General features: G+C 46.3%; 2 protein-coding genes across 2 annotated transcripts in view; one reads left to right on the top strand and one right to left on the bottom strand.

Moving 5' to 3' along the window:
- Window positions 1–1,036, bottom strand: part of LOC118221327 (rho GTPase-activating protein SYDE1) — a 20,560-nt gene extending 19,524 nt beyond the window's left edge. Inside the window, exon 1 of the mRNA XM_035406297.1 lies at window positions 673–1,036. Within this exon, the coding sequence (XP_035262188.1) occupies window positions 673–757 (85 nt within the window). The 5' untranslated portion in view covers window positions 758–1,036. The remainder of the gene's footprint in view (window positions 1–672) is intronic.
- Window positions 1,037–2,714: 1,678 nt separating this feature from the next.
- LOC118220863 (cytochrome P450 4F3) lies at window positions 2,715–21,232 on the top strand. Its single transcript, XM_035405229.1, has 13 exons — window positions 2,715–3,027; window positions 4,237–4,456; window positions 11,744–11,888; window positions 12,017–12,070; window positions 13,573–13,700; window positions 16,552–16,673; window positions 17,711–17,990; window positions 18,466–18,532; window positions 18,751–18,880; window positions 19,230–19,363; window positions 19,672–19,736; window positions 19,871–19,953; window positions 20,440–21,232. The coding sequence occupies exons 2-13, from the start codon at window positions 4,238–4,240 to the stop codon at window positions 20,609–20,611; spliced, it is 1,599 nt and encodes a 532-aa protein (XP_035261120.1). The 5' UTR covers window positions 2,715–3,027; window position 4,237; the 3' UTR covers window positions 20,612–21,232.
- The last annotated feature ends 738 nt before the right edge of the window (window positions 21,233–21,970 follow it).

The raw sequence follows: 21,970 nt of genomic DNA, 5'->3' as shown, positions 1-21,970 counted from the left end.
TTTTTGCAGACAAACGCGTTTCTCGCTGCCTTTGCCAACATAACGGTACCCTGTCTACTCTACCGACCCTTCATCCCGCGCTGTTGCTTTAACTTCGATTACCCACCACCCGCTTCACGTGAAATCAGACGGTGTCTACGAACGCAATAACGAAGTTAGCTGGGGCCGCTGCGTGTCCACGCTGTGCACAGAAACGCTTTCTTCTCTGTTGCGAAACAAGCTTAAATGCATCCAAATGTTTTAGATCGCCAACCTTGACGTAACCCGAGTCCAATGATTAACAAACAGGACACCAACGACGCACCGTTAAACAAGAACTGTAGGCTACATAATAAGAAGAATATACACATTTAGATGAGCATAGAAGGGTAAAATATAAACGCTGCGTTTTCAACAGTAAACATATGCTGAGGGGAAAATGTTAAGGTATAAGTTAGTCAAGTCACGAGACACAAGAAAATGTTTTCCGACCACAGAACATTAAAAATATATCTAGCTGGCAACATTCCTCGTTCGTTTACATATTGATATTAACATTCACCAATATTCACATATGTTAACAGATACATCGTCATGTCTACTGATTTCAACTGCATGCGAATGATGCGATTTAAAAAGACTACTAGCAAGTTAAATAATATACAGTATAAGTAAAATAGAATTTTCCCTTACCCCCTAGTTTTGGGTCTGTTTTCCTACGATATTTCTCCTTTCCCCGGAGCCGAGAGAAGGTCCTTTTAAGTAAAGGTTCAGCCATGGCTGCAAACCCCGTATCCTATTCTTGCGCGCTGGAGGGGACGAAAAACGGATTTATCCCCCTAAAACTACGCGGACTCAAACATCCTCTGTTCCCGCAATCGCTGGATCCAGCTCCGTCAGGAAAAGAGTATCTGTGTGCAACTCCATCGCTATGGACCTTGCTGCGACTTCCCAGCTTGTCCTGCTCCTTTGGCCAAATTTCACAGGAAACAAATTCTTGGGATTCTTTCCCAAACTTTTTTTTAACCTCCTCCAGCTCCAGACGGAGAAGAGGGGTCGAGAAACAATGAGCGCTCATGGGATTTGTAGTTCTGAATTCAACTCAGCATTAGCTTTCAGGTCTATATATAGTCATAACATTAGATTGACGCACATACGTTTCTTAAAGCGAAATTGGAACTATATGACTATCCGCAACATTCTCATGTAAGTTCTATGAAACACCATCTAAACTGTGCATCTAAAGTGGTTGACTCGCATTCCCAAACATACATTAAACATATATTGTGTATCACTTGTGAGTTTCATGATATATATACCACCAGGGATTTTTGGGCCCCATGAAGATCTCACATAGGGAGCCACCATCCCTAATTTTTTTGAGGTACCCACCTCCCCCCCACCCCAGGCCCACCCCACCCCACCCCACCCCACCCCAGACACAGCGGCTGTGAGATTTAGCATAGTATTATTTAATTGTAGAGATGTACTTTCTGAGAGTGTGAGGTCATGTGACAGTAAAGAGTCAGGTATAAATATACAATTAGTGCATGGCACTTTTAGTTTTGCAGTCAAAATTGTTCATTCATATCTTTACTTTTATTGTTTTTACACCTGGGGACCCCAACATTCAAAGTCAAAGTGTTTTATTTATCAAGTGCACAGTATAACACAAGGTCATTCTGAACAATGAAATTCTTAGGACATGGCAAGCAACAACTATGTAATAAGCAAAAATATAACAAGAATAGCAATATCAGAAATATACATAGCAGAACATAGCAGAAAAACAAAACATTCTTTGCTTTTCTAACTTTTTTGTCTTTGTTTTTATATGCCACTTTTTTCAGTTCAGTTCAGTTCATCTTGGCTTCTTCATTCACAAAGTGTATGTTCTAAAATCAGTAATGCCTTTAAGATTATAAAAGTTCGTTAAACTATTGTCAGTCACCTGTCCTACAGGTCAGACCAGGGTGTGGTGTCCACAGGAAGTGCAAAGGTAGGCATTCACAACCCAGACAGGCACGCGGAGACTGGTGGAGACTCACGCGCCATAGGATATCTACCGTAGCATATCTGCGCACACTGCAGGCTGCTACTGGTCAGTGCCGGAAACAACGTACCTGCCTACTATTGAATATCGAAGTTGTGGAATGGCCTGTCAGTGACGGACAAATTACTCGGCCATAGCGCCCTCAACTGGTGCAACGACGATACAGGACAGAGAGAGAGAGAGAGTCCCGCAACAAACATTATGGGCAATCAGTTGACTTTTATGAAACAATTATTTTAGATATTAGAAAAAACACACAAATAGTTTTACAATCTGAAGGACGCTTATACCCGCTGGCCGCTATATAACAGAGATAGTGCGAATCTGAAGACGAAATTCGCAGGGGTACGAAAAAATAAAGCTCTAATTCGTCAACTGGCCCGGCATTCATAGACATCCACAGCTCTTGGAAAGGGTTTGAAACCCCGACTTTGCAGGTAGTGTACCCAGGCGGGTACCTTATGTGTTGTTTCAGTAAATATCCACCTGGCTAAACGGATTGCGTATAAAAATAATAATGCAAGCTCAGTAAGTCGCTCTGGATAGAGCGTTTGCTAGATGCTAATGAGTTTCAACTCTGCAGAGCCGATTGGATAGAACATCATATTTCACAATGCGGTTTATCACCAACACCTTCCGGTTAAAAAAACAACAACAACAAAAAAAAAAAAACAGAGTCGATAAAAAAGCACGGAAATAGAACACATAACGTGTTCTGCCTTTAAGATGCCCTTGTTCGCGCGCACAACTAACTAACCCTTAGCCTATTAATAGATCCAAATTGGGAAGAAGATGCTGAAAGCAGAAGTAGTATATCGGGTTTCATAAAAGGATGTTAAACATTTAGGCAAGTTCTGAAAGAACAGAAGGGTAAGTAACGAAGAAATTGGTCATGAAATAAATCCTCCTAACACTGAACGTTCGTCCACGGTGCCTTAAGAGCCTTTTATCGTCTGAAGAGATCCCCGTCGCACTGTCAAGCAGAGCTTATCCAGGTGAGTTAGTATTTTAAGCAGTAAGATCAACAGCTACTCTGTACACCCGTAAGGAATTGGGATGTCGGGTAGGAATATTTACGTATTAATTAATTTGCTACTGAGTGGGGTGTACCGGGCACCCGCGGAATATTCAGATTTTTTATTCCACTCATATTTAACACATTTATATCAAATTCATTGAGCAGGTGCTATTCTCTGGTAGAAATCCCAGCGTGTTTCGATCCAGGTTTTAAACTAATCCAGCTGGTTTGGTGCTGGCAGCAAGACCTGTCTCTGTCATTTAAAAGGCTAAGCAAATGACAGAGCCAAACCTGCATTGTCTTAAAAAAGTCCTTTAATGCTTTAAAGTCAGGCAGCAGTGTAGCAACCTAAAGGTCACAGGTTTAATTCCTGGGTAGGGCACTGCCGTTGTACCCTTGAGCAAAGTACTTCATTACTGCTAAATGCCTGTAATGTAATGTAACACCTGTAATTGATCAAAAAAATTGGATGCTACAAAAAACAGCATGAACAGGAATGAACACGAAACTTGCTGCTCTATGATATTGTATATATTCCTTCTCTTTCACAAGATGGGTGAGTTTACATCAGGGGTGCACAACAGGGGCCGATCCGTTTCAGGATTTTGTTCCAACTTTAATCATTTAATTCAATCAATCGTATGTATTCTTGATCTGACTTTTGTATGAGCACCAGCTACAGCTACAGACCTCAAGTGTATGCTAAAGATTTTACTGTGTTCATGTGCATGAGTGAACCAGCGTAGTTTGTAGAGCTGTCAGAAAAGTAAAATGGGTTTGGTTGGAACAAAATCTAGCGCATAAGCCGAACCCTCCAGGACCAGAGTTGTGCACCTCGGTTTACCAATACATGCGTATACCAGGGATACTCAAATATGGCCCTCGAGACCAGTAATACTGCTGGTTCTCATTTTTTCCTTCTAATCAGGGATTTAAACCTGACACACCTGGTGAGTGTAATCTCTGGCCAATCACGGACATTATTGGACTATGGACTACCAGGCAGAAGAGAAAACATGCAGTACTAGTGACATTAAGGCCCAGCTCTGAGTATCCCTGGTTTATGTAGTCCATACATACACATATACATGCACACCTGCCCTCTGAGGCCATTACAGAACCCCCCCCCCCCCCAAACATGATGTCTTCCTCTCTGACCTTTGACCCTTGTGTGCAAACATCACAGAATGTCTTTCAAGCTGGACGGAGTTTTTGGGCGTCTGCTGGCCCGCCTGCCCCGCGTCTCCTCCCTCCTGGGGCTGCTGCAGCTCTCCGCGCTGGTCCTGGTGCTCGCCGTCCTGTACCGCGTCACCCGCCTGCTCTGGAGGCACGCCCGCAACGCTCACCGCCTGCGCTGTTTCGCCCACCCGCCCAAACGCAACTGGCTGCTGGGCCACCTGGGGATGGTGAGCAGTGGGGGGGGGGGTTTGGGGTACCTGGGGATGGTGAGCAGTGGGGGGGGGGGGGTTTGGGGTACCTGGGGATGGTGAGCGGTGGGCGGAGTTCGGGGTACCTGGGGATGGTGAGCGGTGGGGGGGGGTTCGGGGTACCTGGGGATGGTGAGCAGTGGGTGGGGGGTTTGGGGTACCTGGGGATGGTGAGCAGTGGGGGGGGGGGGGGGTTTGGGGTACCTGGGGATGGTGAGCGGTGGGCGGAGTTCGGGGTACCTGGGGATGGTGAGCAGTGGGGGGGGTTCGGGGTACCTGGGGATGGTGAGCAGTGGGTGGGGTTCGGGGTACCTGGGGATGGTGAGCAGTGGGCGGGGTTTGGGGTACCTGGGGATGGTGAGCAGTGGGGGGGGGGGGGTTCGGGGTACCTGGGGATGGTGAGCAGTGGGGGGGGGGGGGTTCGGGGTACCTGGGGATGGTGAGCGGTGGGGGGGGGGGGGGGGGGGGGGGGGGGGGGGATTCGGGGTACCTGGGGATGGTGAGCAGTGGGGGGGGTTCGGGGTACCTGGGGATGGTGAGCAGTGGGGGGGGTTCGGGGTACCTGGGGATGGTGAGCAGTGGAGGGGGTTCGGGGTACCTGGGGATGGTGAGCAGTGGGGGGGGTTCGGGGTACCTGGGGATGGTGAGCAGTGGAGGGGGTTCGGGGTACCTGGGGATGGTGAGCGGTGGGCGGGGTTTGGGGTACCTGGGGATGGTGAGCGGTGGGGGGGGGTTCGGGGTACCTGGGGATGGTGAGCAGTGGGGGGGGTTCGGGGTACCTGGGGGTGGACTGCCTGGATGGATGGAGTACAGCGTCACACTGTGTAGTTCTTAGTTTGTAGCCATGAGTTGAGAGGTTAGAGATGTGGGTTAGCAGGTGAACACCTGCTGCAGGAAGTGACATCACCCCTCGGAGCTGCAACAAGTTGGTGCCGTTGGTTCTCTTGGCTGGGGACCTTGGCCTTATAAAGCTGAGCAGGCTAGTCGCATCACTTCTTGTGTAACGATGGGCAAAGAGTTGCGATTCCAAAAACCACAGCAGACCTCCCTCTACCTCTATTACACGGTTACGTTAGGATTGTTGCTGTTGATTCAGGCACTTCTTAATACTGTACATGGTTATTGACTTTCTGGATGTCAATTGTCCTTTTCTCTTGTGCCACTGCACATTTTATCCTGTATGAAAGCACTCATGTGCTCAGTTTGGTTAAGTCACCGCTGGTTGAGAATGGCCGCTGAATGACTGTACTTTAATGTAATAGAATGGACGGGATGCAAAGCATGGCGGGAGTGTAGTATAATGGGTGGTGAACTGGGCTTGTAACCTACAGGTAGCAGGTTTTAAAAAAAAGTGTCCCAGAATAGCATTGCCTTCTAAATGGCAGTAATGTAATGTGATACGACCTCATAAGACAGTGTCAGTTGGTCTCAGCCGTGTAAGTGTTCTCCTTTCTTCAGAGCGAGACATGAAGGTGCTTGTGTAATTTCCTCATTCAATGTTTGTTATCTGAAGCATACAGAGAGCGGATGATTAAGTCTGTTCTTGACTCAGCCTTGCAGGAAGGGTTGATTCTGGATATGTGTTTCATGGCATGTCCACTGGTTTTCCAAAATCATAAATCAATTGTTCATAAATCAATCAATCAATTTTATTTGTATCACACAGAGAACTCGCAAAGGTGCTGTACAGGGTAACAGAAGGCCTGTACCCCCAAAAAGCAAGCGAGGTTTAAAAAAACTCCTCAGTGAGAAGAAAAGCACTCAAACAGTGGCAAGAAAAAACTCCCCGATTCTATCCATCCATCCATCCATCCATTATCTATACCCACTTATCCTGGTCAGGGTTGCGGGGGTTGCTGGAGCCCATCCCAGTGTGCATTGGGCGAGATGCAGGAATACACCCTGGACAAGTCACCAATCTATTGCAGTCTCTGATTCTAAGCAAACCCATTAAAAAATTTTAAACAGTGGCACACAATACAAAGTTAATTGTTTAAATTTCCGCATGAGAGTGCTTGCCGTGGTACAGGGTCTGTACCATAGAGCGTATAAAGGATCATAGAGTTCAGTGGTCTGTGCACACCCACTGTGTTCACTTCCTGGTCTGCCATGCAAAGCGCCATGGCCTTTTATGGGCACTGTAGAAACGGCAGCTGCGGGTTCTCGTGGGTGATGTGCAGATTAGTGACTCTCAGTGTGTTGCAGAGGGTGGGGGTGACAATGAGGCAGTCACTGGGCCTGTGCTGGTTGTTTGACCATTCAAACTCAAAGTTGCATCACCTACAGCAAAACTTGCAAAACTAGTTTAATGTGACTGGGGCTGTTGTTTGTCTAATGCTTCATGCAAATCATGCAGGTCATTCATTTGCATTGGTTTGCAGCGGAGCTTTCTTTGCAGCTCCACTGCAGTAGCCTACTTTGCAACTACTGGTGCATGGAAACGTATTCTAATGCTGCAAAACTGTTCGCATTAATCTGCAAGATGTTTTGTATCGTGCTATGGAGGAAATCGGCATTATGAACATTCGTACAGATATTGCTGTGTTCGGCATGATTTCCAAAGCGACATGCTGGCTGCAAGCTGTTGGGTTTGGTACTGTGTGTCTTATCTGTGATGTGCCATCATGATTTGGCCCGTGCGAGGTTGACAAAATTGCTGTACACTTTTGTGGTTTCTAGCAAGTGAAATGAACCCGTGTTGTTTTGCTCGCTCTACACTGCACCAGAAAACAACTGCTGATTAGTCAGCATTCACTTCGGCCATAACATCGCAAACATTGTGTTTTTCTGCTTTGGTTTAAGCACAGGCTGTAAATGCCAGGCGGTGGGATTCTCTAGACAACGTCATGGCCGCAGAACTCTTCCTGCAACAAACTGTACTTTTTACAGTTCTGCAAGCCGCACAAACACACATCTTAGCTAGCTAATCTCAGGACAGAGCGAAAATAAATGCTTCACGCCGTTGGCAATTTCATATTCATTAATTTCTCACTGAATAACCGCTTTGATTAATGGCTGGTTTCTTTATGCAAGCCTCTCTCTCTCTTCCTCCTGTCTGAATAAAGAGAAGGAAATGCATATTGTGGGTGAGCTGTCCCCTCTCCTTTTAAAAATAAATAGAATACCCAAAGGTTGCGGGTTCGATTCCCCGGTAGGACACTGCCATTGTACCCTTGATCACTAAGCCTTAAATTCCTTCAGTACATGTCCAGCTGTGTAAATGGATGCTATGTAAAAATGAAAAAAGTTGTGTAAGTCGCTCTGGATAAGAGGGTCTGCTAAATGCCGGTAATGCAATGTAATAGAAGCAGGTGGATCCGCTCATAAACATCCAGCCTGCTGCTCACCGCATCGCCTCGCTTCTCGCTACTTCAGTGGCTCAACCAGTGAACTGTATCGGTGCGCTCAGCGCACAGCGATTTCTCCGCACATGCAGTGCTTAGGCAAACGTCGTCGCCTCCGCCATATCGAGAGAGAGAGAGAGTGAGAGAGAGACAGAGAGAGAGAGGGGGAGAGAGAGAGGGGGGGGGAGGGGGGTAGAGAGAGAGAGAGAGAGAGAGTAGGGGAGAGAGAGAGAGAGAGAGAGTGAGAGAGAGACAGAGAGAGAGAGGGGGAGAGAGAGAGGGGGGAGAGGGGGGTAGAGAGAGAGGGAGACGGAGAGAGAGAGAGAGTCGCTGAGGTATTCTCGTTCCACCGCAGCATTAGCATCATCAGATCGCACTTCACATATCACGCAGCCCACGGGGAACTGCCTCGAGCCACTTTGGTGTTTCAGGGTCATCTGTGGACGACCGCAGAAAAGTTCTGAGAGCGGAACTCAAAGGCTCCAGCAGAAGTGGAAACAGAGCTGTTGGGAAGCTTATGAATTCTTTCCCTTTGAAATGGGCTGGTAGCCTGTTATCCAGTCAGCAAAATATGCATATTGAAAATCTATTACTTGCTTTTTTCGTGAAGCCGTTTCATTTTTATTTTATTTATTTTTCCTACAAGAACACTCAGACTCAGTCTGCATCTCATTTTCCTCTGGGGTTGCCAACAGTCCCATATTAGACGGGACGTCCCATCGTTCAGCTAAAGATGGCGTGTGCCGTCGGCGACACCCTTTGACTTGTATCTCCCCCGTCCTGCAAATTTAACATACAGCGCATATATTATATATGCAGTGGGGACCAACGGTCTGAGGACACTGCCACATCCTGGTCGTTTTCATTACTCCTCGAGGAATAATGTAATTATGAAACTCAAATTACACTCATTCTTTAAGAAGGCTTTATTGAGAACACGGTGAGCTTATTAGGATGCCTTTCCCACCACAGTCGACCGGACCTGAACCCAACTGAACACCTGTGGGAGCAGTTGAAAACCGAAAAAGGCCAAACATGAAGTAACAGCAATCCCTGACTTAGGGGAAGTGTTGAGAAAGTTCTGGGACAAAATGGAAGACGTTGCATAAGCTGGTGGAACCATTTTACCCCCACATTTCCCTCCACATTGTCCTCAGGATCAGGAGCCAGCTTGTTATTATCTCTCATTATAGTGTCTTTATCTCCTGTGTAAATAGACGAGTGGCAAGTTCAGCCCCACCCACTTTCATGACAACTCTTTCTGCGTGGTATAACAAACAGGTTTCCCAGAATCCTCAGGAGTGGCTGAGTTGCCTTGCGAAACCCATCCTAGTTCCTGCTTGGCAGGAGTTCTTTCCTATAGCCGACAGTGAGTTCCACAGAAGTAAGACACAAACCATAAATATGTAAACATAGACATGAAATATCAAGCTTGTTATTTGTCCTGCAATACCCCAGCACAGTACTGCCCTGCCCATTATTATCTTATATGTAGTAGGCAGTGCTTGCCTGATATGGCACAAGCTCGATGTCTCCTGTGTGTTAGCTCGATGTTTCCTGTCTGTTAGCCCAATGTCTCCTGTGTGTTTGCTCGATGTCTCCTGTGTGTTAGCTCGATGTCTCCTGTGTGTTAGCTCGGTGTCTCCTGTGTGTTAGCTCGATGTCTCCTGTGTTTGCTCGATGTCTCTTGTGTGTTATCTTGATGTGTCCTGTGTGTTAGCTCGATGTTTCCTGTGTGTTTGCTCGATGTCTCCTGTGTTTGCTCGATGTCTCTTGTGTGTTATCTTGATGTGTCCTGTGTGTTAGCTCGGTGTCTCCTGTGTGTTAGCTCGATGTCTCCTGTGTTTGCTCGATGTCTCTTGTGTGTTATCTTGATGTGTCCTGTGTGTTAGCTCGATGTCTCCTGTGTGTTAGCTCGATGTTTCCTGTCTGTTAGCCCAATGTCTCCTGTGTGTTTGCTCGATGTTTCCTGTGTGTTTGCTCGATGTCTCCTGTGTGTTAGTCCGATGTCTCCTGTGTTTTAACTCAGTGTCTCCTGTGTGTTAGCTCGATGTCTTCTGTGTTTTAGCTCGATGTTTCCTGTGTGTTAACTCGATGTCTCCTATATGTTAGCTTGGTGGCTCTTGGCAATAAGACGGATAGATAGATTCCTTTATTGTCATTGCACAGTGTACAACGAAATTAGTAGCAATTAGTAGCAATCCTGACGGTGCATTCACACATAACAAACAGCAATTAAAAATACAGCAGAGTTCAAGCTAAACTAATTTAGAGTGCTACATATATAAATAAAATATAAAAAGTATATATTTGCAGTAACCTAATAAAGATGCCAGCTTGATTTTAATAGTCCTAAAATGGCAGTTCAGTGGCTGTTTGACTTACCATGGCATTTGTGGCTATGCTAATAAGATATCTCACACCTTTTAAATTACCCTTTGACATTTGCAGAAGGCATTGCTGAAATAAATGTGAATACTCATCCTTTTATAAATGTCCGTGCCTCGAGAGGAAGTAAGTTAAATAACCAGAGAGCCCCATTAGTAATTTGACCAGAAACCCCTCTTTTCTCTTTTAAAGTGGCACGGGCTCCCGAGCGGTCATAATAAGCCAGGACTGCAGTTTGTCCTCTACGGTCTGTGAGTTTATCATACCGTTTTGATGACAACATCTACGGAAGAGTGTTTCCCCTCACTGCACTGGCTTTCCTGTCTGTCCAGAGGGAGAAGTACCCCCTGCTGGCCCATCAACACGACTTTTGGCGAAAGCCATGGTGTTACCAGTGGGTTGTCCCAATCGACACCAGTCCTGCTCAGTTTCAGCCCAGACAGAAGGAAGTTGCAAGAATGTGCAGAATGTCTGTGTGTTGCAACTGCTCTTTCCTGTTCTGCCATTTATACCAGTGTGAGTAAAAGGAGAAATATAGGCTGATGTTGTACAATAACATTGTACGCTTTCCACACTGATGGTTTTGTGAAAAAATAATCATAATTTTAGTACAGTGGCGTGCTGTTATGCTCAGTGACATCCTGAACATGTCCCTCGCTGTCGTTGCGCAGGTTCTGTCCCTCTACGCAGTCTCGGATGCGCAGCTTTCGCCATCACTCCCGATGGCACCCCCCCCCCCCCCCCCTTAACCACACACACCATCCCCACCTCATTCGCGATTAACCGTCCAACAGTTGCATGTTGTCCAAATTTGTCAATCTGGCAACCCTGGTCATTCTGCTTGCTAATGTCTGATATCAGGGTTGGGACGCATCCAGTAGTAGCTGGACCTGCCCACGAGCACCCCCCAGAATCACATCAGCAGGGACACTGTGGCGCGGAAGTGCGTCATAATAGAATGACTCTTGGTGAACTTTGATTTGGGAGTGGTGAGATTTCACAAGGAAGGAGTCTTGGGACCTAAAGCCTTGTTTTACAACACAAGCAACAAAAGAAGATTAAAATGAAGCATAAACAAAGGGACTTTCATTAATCCTTGTTCCACAACTGACAATAATGCAAACTTAATTTTATTTACTTTTTTTAGCATTGTTGCTATCATTGTAATATTATCATAAACATCATAATGTTAAAATAAATATGTGCAATGCAGTGTTTGTTTTTGCCAATATTTGTTTGGCCGACTTCTTTGCAGGGGAAAAAGTTTAACCCTCGTCCCGAGTGTACAATACTCAGGAAATATTGAAGGAATAATCAGTGGCTCTAAAGACAGGGGACCACTATAAAGAGGCTCACCAACATCAGGATCAATAGAGGTTTCTGAAATCGGGAAACAACCTATTTCTATTCTTACAGTCAGAAAAGGCCATAGAACTATTAAATAACTCAATTAATTAGCAAATCCTTGCGGGGATTCTGGTGTGCAGCCTTGTGCTCCTGTGCAGGTTGTGTGACCCTCCTCCTGTTCCCTCAGATCCAGAACTCGGAGGAGGGGCTTCAGTCTGTGGACCAGCTGGTGAGGACGTACCGTCACTCCTGCGCCTGGTTTCTGGGGCCCTTCTACACCCTGGTGCGACTTTTCCACCCCGATTTCACCAAGCCCATCCTGACGGCCTCCGGTACCTAACCCCCCCAAACCGACTCTCACATCAGCTGTGTTTGTTTACAGCACTGCTTCATTAGGCAGCTTCCCTGCATGCAGTTCTGAATTCTCTCTCTCTCTCTGTCTCTCTCTTTGGGTCTGCAGCCTCCATCACCTTCAAGGACGAGCTGTTTTATGGGTTTCTGCGTCCGTGGCTGGGTAAATCCGATCCCCCCACCCCCCCCACTTCAGTTATGGAACTGAAGTGTTTGTGTTTGTGTTAATGAACTCAGTGTGTGTGTTTGTGTTTGTGTTGTGGAACTGAGGTGTGTGTGTTTGTGTTACAGAACTGAGGTTTGTGTGTTTGTGTTACAGAACTGAGGTTTGTGTGTCTGTGTTATGGAACTAAGGTTTGTGTGTTTGATTTTATGTTATGGAACCAAGGAGTGTTTGTGTTATGGAACTGAGGTGCTTGTGTTTGTGTTATGGAACGGAGGTGTTTGTGTTTGTGTTATGGAACTGAGGTGTAAGTGTGTGTGTTATGGAACTGAGGTGTAAGTGTGTGTGTTATGGAACTGAGGTGTTTGTGTTATGGAACGGAGGTGTTTGTGTTTGTGTTATGGAACTGAGGTGTTTGTGTTATGGAACTGAGGTGTTTGTGTTTGTGTTATGGAACTGAGGTGTAAGTGTGTGTGTTATGGAACTAAGGTGTTTATGTTATGGAACCAAGGTGTGTTTGTGTTATGGAACTGAGGTGCTTGTGTTTGTGTTATGGAACTGAGGTGTAAGTGTGTGTGTTATGGAACTAAGGTGTTTATGTTATGGAACCAAGGTGTGTTTGTGTTATGGAACTGAGGTGCTTGTGTTTGTGTTATGGAACTAAGGTGCAAGTGTGTGTGTTATGGAACTGAGGTGTTTGTGTTTGTGTTATGGAACTGAGGTGTTTGTGTTTGTGTTATGGAACTGAGGTGTTTGTGTTATGGAACTGAGGTGCTTGTGTTTGTGTTATGGAACTGAGGTGTTTGTGTTATGGAACGGAGGTGTTTGTGTTTGTGTTATGGAACTGAGGTGTTTGTGTTATGGAACTGAGGTGTTTGTGTTTGTGTTTGTGTTATGGAACTGAGGTGTTTGTGTTTGTGTTATGGAACTGAGGTGTAAGTGTTTGTGTTATGGAACTGAGGTGTTTGTGTTATGGAACTGAGGTGTAAGTGTTTGTGTTATGGAATGGAGGTGTTTGTGTTTGAGTTATGGAACTGAGGTGTTTGTGTTTGAGTTATGGAACTGAGGTGTTTGTGTTTGTGTTATGGAACTGAGGTGTAAGTGTGTGTGTTATGGAACTGAGGTGTAAGTGTGTGTGTTATGGAACTGAGGTGTTTGTGTTATGGAACTGAGGCGTAAGTGTGTGTGTTATGGAACTGAGGTGTAAGTGTGTGTGTTATGGAACGGAGGTGCTTGTGTTTGTGTTATGGAACTGAGGTGTTTGTGTGTGTGTTATGGAACTGAGGTGTAAGTGTGTGTGTTATGGAACTGGGGCGTAAGTGTGTGTGTTATGGAACGGAGGTGTTTGTGTTTGTGTTATGGAACTGAGGTGTAAGTGTGTGTGTTATGGAACTGGGGCGTAAGTGTGTGTGTTATGGAACGGAGGTGTTTGTGTTTGTGTTATGGAACTGAGGTGTTTGTGTGTGTGTTATGGAACTGAGGTGTTTGTGTGTGTGTTGCAGGCCCGGGTCTTCTCTTGAGCAACGGGGAGCACTGGTCCCGGCACAGACGCCTCCTCACCCCCGCCTTCCACTTTGACATTCTCAAGAGCTACGTGGAGATTTTCAACAAGTCCACCGACATCATGCACGTGAGTCCCGCTGCGGGCCGGGGGCCGGGATGCCTGAGTGATGTCACACCGGCGTGAGAGAGAGCCGGGTTACGCGCGCGTCTGGAATCCGTTTGGGGAAGGAATGCGCGGCCTGACGGCCTCCGCTTCCCGAAAACGAGCGCAGGGTCTGCGACAGTACCCGTCGTTTCGCGTCAGGGGCACTTAGTTCAGATCCGAACAGGGCAGCAGCCATAATAAAAAACAACAGCCCTAAAGGTTTTTTTTTTTTTGCACTCGTTGTGTCATTCCCAACATTCCTATGTCTGGTTATGGAGAGAAAAACTTCCTTCCGTTTTTTTACCTTCTTCCCATAGTGCCTGAGCAATGAGCGCTCTTCTCTGTACCCTGACCTGCTCCTGCTGTTCTGCAGTCCTCTGGCTGTTTTATGTCTTCTTTTCCACCGTGTTTTTAAGACACTTAAAAACAAGTGATATCGTCTTTTTGTTATGAACTTTCCCAGTTTCCCAAGGGGCAGTGCTCTCTTTTTATTTCAACAGCATCGAGAGTAGTTCAGTGAGAGGTCTCAGAGTTATTAAGTGTCTATAAAACCGTCTCAGACCATTATATGTCACAGACATGTACATGAATAGTCGGGTTCAAAGGTGGTTAAAATACCGCATTTATTAATCAGCTCTTGTTGTTCTTTAGATAGTTACAGTAAAAGCTGATAACCTGTAAAACTAACAGATTGATTTTGTGTTGCTTGAAGTCCCTCATATAGCCGATCGGTGTTAAACAGCGCTGTTATGTAGAATTGATGTAAAGGTGTCACATAAGTGATTACGGTTTATGGGGATATGCCACATTAAGTGTAATTTGTGCCCCGTGTTTAACTATAACCATTTAAAGTCTAATTTCTGCCCCGTGTTCTATGTAAACAATGGAGGACCAAAGTAATACTCCTAGTCTGGCGGCTGTTGTTGATATGACAAATGAAGTGTGATTCTGCTAACGTGTGAGCATTTGTCACCGCTTTACTGGCAGTGGAAACAGACTCTTAAAATAAAGGGAGACCAAACAGACACGCTCAGGTACTGCCGTTCTGTGCTGCAGTATCTCAGGGGGGCCACTGCTTCTTGTTCTCCTGTCAGTTGCTCCTAATCGACAGAAACACCGCGCTCCCTCTCTTCATGCTGAAGTCCCCTGAGTGTGAACTCTGAACTAACGCAGATCTCTCCTTTATAATGCTCCACCCCCTTTTTTTTCCTCCAAGTTTGGGATGCCCCATCCTTTTGTTATCAGCCCCCATTGCCGCTATCGACCTAGCGCTAACCGTGCGTTGCCCTGCGGGGCTGTCGGCCACAGTCAGCGTTGCCCACGGCCTGTTGACCCCCTGAAACAGTGCCTTAACCGGATGAGCCTCCCAGCAGCCCCAGATCTCACCTTTCACATGGATACTGTAATAATTAAATCCCCGAGATTATATAAATATATGCATATATATATATATATATATATATATATGTACTGCAGTCATTCATGTGATTATTTATTTCAAAAAGGCATATTTCCTCATTTAATTTAGTCAAAATGGGGTTCCATAGGCATGCCGAATGCAAGTGTAACGGTTAGAGCAGTGAGTCAGTCCGTCACAGTCTGTCACTCTGTGGACTTGATGCTCTTAGGGTCTTGGTTCCAGTTGAGATGCAGAAAAATATTCTCAGATTTCTGCAGCTGAGGAAACAGCTGGAGTAGAATGCTATGAATGTGTCTGATCGGAGCCCAGTGCCTCCTGCAGTGGATTCTGTGTGCTGTGAATGTGAGAGCAGGAACAGGGCCAGTATTTGGCAAGTCACCGTTCTGTCACGTGAAGCTTTTCTCAAGCAGTACTTGTATAATAAAATGAAGGGAAAAAAACTTGTATTAAATCCGGTTGTAGTATTGTAGGCGGAATCAGTGCCATAAACTCCCAAGAGATGTTGCAGAGGAAGCAGGGAAAGAACTGCAGACAAAAACTGTTTACTTCCTGTGCAGAATATAGATCATCTGTTCTCTGTCCTGTAATAACCCCTCTGTCAATCTTTCTCTCACTCTCCGTCTTTCTCTCTGTCTCTCGTACACATTCATGCACAGACATACACACACATCATATATATGCACCAAAAATATTTTGAAACTAAAGCTAAAGATACGTTCGCATTAGCGCTTCCAAAATGGGAAGATAGTTGTGATTTTTGGAGGGTGGCGAGCACGCGTCTCCACAGCAGCTCCTAGTGGGAGGCCCTAACGAGGTTTACATTCGTTACATAATCACCAGAGGCCAATCAGTGATCAGGAGCAAGTTTCAATAGAGTGTATGTAAAGGTTGGGGGAAAAAAGAAATTTGTTTGGCGTCATGGAATATTCCGGAAGACTGTGCCATCTTGCACTCTCTTTTGTTCTGCTTAGCTGAAGGAACAGGTCACTGCAGGTCTCAAGACAGTATAGACCAGACCTGGGTGAAATACATATTTGGTTTGGATTCAAATACTTTTCAACGCCTTACTGATCTTTTCTGGTGTATTGGAACCAATGAAATACTCTCAAAAAGTATTTAGTCCTGCCTTTTGGTCATATTGGCAGGCTCAGTTACACCAGGCAAGATCAATAGATCAATAGAATCCAAAACAAATATGTATTTCGCCCAAGTCTGGCCTATACTGTCTTGAGACCTGCAGCGAAAATATTTTCTAAAAATATTATTGATTTCATATTTAGTGAATGTCCCTGGCAGTGTAGGTTTCAGCGTAGTACAATATACGGCTCCTGAGATGAATACCTGCGACTCGTCAGGACGGTACGTGTAAATGCTCCTGCATAACAGCACACCTGCGCCTTGCCCCCGCCGCAGGACAAATGGCGCCGCCTGGTGGCCGACGGGCAGCCCTGCCTGGACATGTTCGAGCAGGTCAGTCTGATGACCCTGGACAGCCTGCTGAAGTGCACCTTCAGCTACGACAGCAAGTGCCAGGAGTGAGCTTCCTTCTGCCCGCACCCGTTCCCCCCGTACACTGAGACTCAGGGAACAACGCACAAGACCCACGCTGCACGTCGTTTTCTGCAGTTGAAATAAGTTTCATGCCCACTGATAACTTCCTTTGTTGATTTTGTTTGTATGTTATTTCTGACTATGCTTATCAAATCAAAAATCTAATCATATTTATGTAGCGCATTTTACCAATCGTTTGTCATAGTATGCTTCACCCTACAGACCGTAGCCCAAATTCTGTGATCACTGTGTTGTTTGTAGGGCTGCCAAATTTTTCCCCTTACTAGCTGAGAGCACAGTAATAGTTTTTTTTCCATTCAATTTCAATTCAGTTTTATTTGGTTTTTACAGAGAACTGTGACAAAGACGCTTTACAGAGCAGCAAGACAAAAGACAGTGCAAACACGAGTCCTGAACCCCCAAATTTGCTCCAGCCTCTTCTTTTGATTACTGAAATCACACTGTCAATTGATTTTGGTGTTTCTGGCTCTGACTGTGCAGCCATAGAGAATAGATCTTCACTGTCTGACTGCCTGAGCAGCTCCCACTGAGAACAGTCAACAGCAGTACCTTATTTGACCACCAGGCGACAGTGTACCCTACGGCAGGGATTCCAGTGGAGCAGCTACAGAGGCTGAATGGTCTCCACTCTGACATTTTTAACATTGTTTCACATGATAAATCCCAGCTGCAGACTGAAGTTAAGCTCTTCTGTCACACACACACACACACAATACCAGACTGCCTAGTAACTGCATTTTTACTCCACCGTACAACTACTGCTATTCATTTTTGCACATACGCAATTTGTGTTCATCACATATACACAATTTTCACAGTTTATGTACATAACGATTCTATTTTTAGAAATACTTTAAAATTGTATTTTTCTGTATTGGCTGGACTGTTTATATTGTATTTATTGTATCCATTTTTCAGAATAGTTTTGCATTGTCAGGAGCCTTTTTATTTAACTGTTCTAAAATGAAACTTGCTTTGACTTGGACACGCTCTCAAACAGCCACCCCAGCGAGTACATCGCGGCCATCTACGAGCTGAGCGCTCTGGTGGTGAAGCGGGAGTACCGCATGGCGCACCACTGGGATTGGCTGTACTGGCGCTCTCCGGAGGGCCAGCGTTTCCGCCACTCCTGCGCCGTGGTGCACAAGTTCACCGCCGACATCGTCGAGAGGCGCCGCGCACAGCTGGTCCACCAGGGGGAGCCAGAGAAGCACGCCGCGGACACCGGGACTCGCAGGAGGAAACTGACAGACTTCATCGACGTGCTGCTTCTTTCGAAGGTGTGTGTGTGCGTGCGTGCACATGTGTGCGCATGTGTGCGTGTGTGTGCGCATGTGTGCGTGTGCGTGCGTGTGTGTGTATAGTGTGTGGAAAGAGAAATAGATATAGATGGAATGAGAAAGACGTGGAAAGAAATTGAAAAACTTTGTAACTACAGGGGTGAACAAAGTAAATATCCTGTACCAGAGAGCAGGATGTATGGCAGAGAACGACAGGAAAAAACGAGGGATAGAAAAGAATGGAGTATGACTGAATATGAAGAAGGGAAAAGGTTGAGTAAGGGTACACTGGAGTAAGAGGTGGAGAGATGGCGGAACTTTATGGGTTATGAGGGCTGGCATTTGTAAAGCAAAATCAGCAGTATTTAAATTGGTTGCAGTCTTGTTATTCCGTAGCTGAAACCGAAACACCTGTAGCGTTCACTGTGAATGTGGATTGAGTGAAACGAGCGTGTGAACCAGCGCTGTTTTTCAGGATGAGGAGGGAAACGGCCTGACGGACGAAGAGATCAAAGCAGAGGCCGACACATTCATGTTTGAAGGTGATGCTTTGTGTGTGTGTGTGTGTGTGTGTTTGTTTTAGTGTGTGTCTGTGTGTGTGTCACAACTTATTCCTTTATTTTTCTTACCCTTTCTGCATTCTGTTCTTTTCTTCTTACTCTATTTTTCTTCTACCTTCTCTCCCTGCCTGTTGTCCGTTCATATCCCCTAATCCTGTCTCTCTCTATCTCCCTCCCCCCCCCCCCCCCTTCTGTCCCAGGTCATGACACCACTGCGAGTGGCATCTCCTGGGTGCTGTATAACCTGGCCGCACACCCGCAGTACCAGGACCAGTGCCGCGCCGAGATCAACACCCTGCTGGACGGCCGGGACACGGAGGAGATCGAGTGGTCAGGGAAAAGTCTTCCTCTCCTCTTCCTCATAACCTGCATGACTCATTCCCTACCTTAGTCTTGGCGATTGACAGTAATGACTTAGGCAACTGTGGTGCTCATTGACACTAATGGCTGAGGCACTGTGGGAGTGGCTATGGTGGTGATTGACAGTAATGACTGAGGCATGGTCTGTGGGAGTGGCCTTGTTGGTGGTGATTGACAATAATGAGTCAGGAAAGATTTGTGGGTGTGGCCTCATTGGTGGTGATTGACAGTAATGGCTGAGGCAAGGTGAATGGGTGTGGCCTTGGTGGTGATTGACAGCACTAACTGAGGAAGGATGTGTGTGTGGGTGTGGCTGCAGGGATGATCTGACCAACTTGCCCTTCACCACCATGTGCATCAAGGAGAGCCTGAGGCTCCACCCCCCGGTCACCACTGTCACCCGACGCTTTAACCAGGACATGACCGTGCCCGAGGGGCGGGTCATACCAAAAGGTGGGTGGGTTTAGGTTCCATTCACAGGTGAGGCACACTGTTGTACCTTTGAGCAAAGCACCAAAACTGAATCGCTTTGAGTAACTGTACACCTATCCCAATTGGTAATATATAAAAATGCCAACTGCTAGTCACTTCAGAGAGTACCTGCTAAGGTCATAATGAGGGGGTGGATTGTACCATTTATCAGATCTGTAAAGTGGGGGGGGGGGAGGGGTGGTGTTGAAGGCTCTGTTTAAAAATTCATGGTGACATTTTGAAAACGTTTGGAAAGAAACTGCTTCAAAAAAAACTGCTTCACTCCCCAGGAAACATCTGCCTGGTGAGCATCTACGGGACCCACCACAATCCAGAGCTCTGGCCCAACCCAGAAGTGAGTGGTTCTGTACACACACACTGCACTCCTGTGACAGCACTGCAATCTGGCTGCAGGTACTGAAAGGTGACACACACGTCTCTCTCTCTGATCTCCCCCTCTTTTTATCTCTCTGTCTCTCCTCTCTGAAGGTTTACGACCCCTCGCGCTTCGACCCGGACAATTCAGCCAATCGGCCGTCCCTTGCGTTCATTCCTTTCTCTGCGGGGCCCAGGTACGGTGCTCCCACGCACCCCGCACACACCCTCACACACACACCTCTGTGTGCCTCAGGCGTTGAGCTCGACGGAACGGCGGCTCTCAGCTGATCCTAACGCAGCTGAGCCCAGAGCCAGGGTCAGTTATTAGTGTTCTGGGTTAAAGGTTTTCCACAAACATTCACTAAGCTAAATAAAAAAGGGGGGAAAAGTAGAGAAAAACGTCTGCTGGAAATCTTGTTGTTAGAAATAATTTTAGCCAATGCGATTTGTTCCTAGCTTTTAAAAATAACATGCGAGTAATCCATGGCAAAAATCGCCCTCCTTCCCGTTTGTCGTGTCCGTCTTAGTTAATTAATCATAATCTAATAATTTAACTGCGACAAAAATAGAATTTAAAAATTAAAAATTGTTCAGCGGCAGCGGTCACCAGGGAAACTGTTTAGCCGCGCCCCCGTTCTGATGGCCGAAGCGGCTGTCGGCTCCCGTTCCTCTCTGCACAGGAACTGCATCGGACAGAACTTCGCCATGGCAGAGATGAGGGTGGTGGTTGCCCTGACGATCCGCAGGTTCCGCGTCACGCCGGGGAAGGCCGAGGTCCGGCGGCTCAACCAGCTCATCCTGAGGGCCGAGGGGGGGCTGTGGCTGCAGCTGGAACCCATCGGCGCCCCCTAGTGGTCACTGTCTGCATCTGCCCAATAGTGACCTGCTGAAGCCCAGCCATGCTACTGTCCGTTGTCAGATACTGTGTTTGCATTTGTTACATACCGTGTCTCAGTGCTAGTACAAGAGCCTCTTTTACCTCCACGTGTCCTGTAGTTTCTGTCATTTCTTTTACATTCTAGAGTGCCTAATTATTGGAGAAAACAGTTTTGCATTAAGACTGAGGGTGGCTTGAATGGAAAAATGCCTGCTGATTGAAGTCATTAAATCCTTAACCAATCGATGACTTAAGAGTGAATTGTCAGTCATTATCTCCTTAGCCAATCAATGACTTATGACTGATGGGCCAGTTATTCGTTCCCTAGCCAGTCTGTGACTTACCACTGATTGGCAAGTCATTCATTCCTTAGCCAATCAATGACTTGTGACTTATTGGTTGATCATTAATTCCTTAGCCAATTAATGACTTAATGACTCAATTAATGAAACTCTTATGCGCTGAACCACACTAGAAACCAGTAGACACCTCAGCCCTGCAAGACTGGAGACATACTTACATCATTTGTATTTTTTAAAATTCTTGGTCAGAATGAATTTGAACTCCAGACTGTTTAATAAATTTTCTTGTGTATATTTCATGGTCCTTACTGTTTATAGTCAAATAGTTTATATGTAAAATACACAGAAACAATGGCCGTAGCGCGAGTGTTGATGCTGGGATGGGAGAAAGGTGGAGCTGAAAGAGCTGCTCCGCCTGATTGGCTGCTGTCAGTTATGGGCTGCTCCTCCTGATTGGCTGCTCTCAGCTATGGGCTGCTCCACCTGATTGGCTGCTCTCAGCTATGGGCTGCTCCTCCTGATTGGCTGCTCTCAGCTATGGGCTGCTCCTCCTGATTGGCTGCTCTCAGTTATGGGCTGTTCCCTCCCACAGCCAGGGAGGCCTACAGGACCTTGGACAGCAGCAGCCTCACACCTCACAGCCATGCTCACCTGAGGCTGATCTGCAGTCAGCCCAGGCGTTACCAGTTACCTGTGTTAGGCACAGTCACAGTGTTGTCCGTGGACCTCACCCCTCCGCACTGGCCTCAGAGTAGGGGGACCACAGTTTGATTTTCAGAAACGGGGATTAGGAACATAATATTAGGCTGTTTTTTTATATGTGGTCTGTGGAATGAGCGAGCCTAAATCCCTGACATTCTAAAGAATGCAGAAATCCCACCCAGACACACATTCTCTGTCCCAAAAAACAGGGACCTGGTTTTCGGAGCCTGGACTGGAGAGGATATTATTTGTTTTTTCAGAAATAAACACCAATTTAGGTTCTCTCTTGCTCAGTCCCTGTCCCGCATGGAAGTTCCCCCCAAAATGGGG

Source organism: Anguilla anguilla, chromosome 2, assembly GCF_013347855.1.
Source record: "Anguilla anguilla isolate fAngAng1 chromosome 2, fAngAng1.pri, whole genome shotgun sequence".
Classification (NCBI taxonomy): Eukaryota; Metazoa; Chordata; class Actinopteri; order Anguilliformes; family Anguillidae; genus Anguilla; species Anguilla anguilla.
This window is presented reverse-complemented; position numbering and strand designations above follow the sequence as displayed.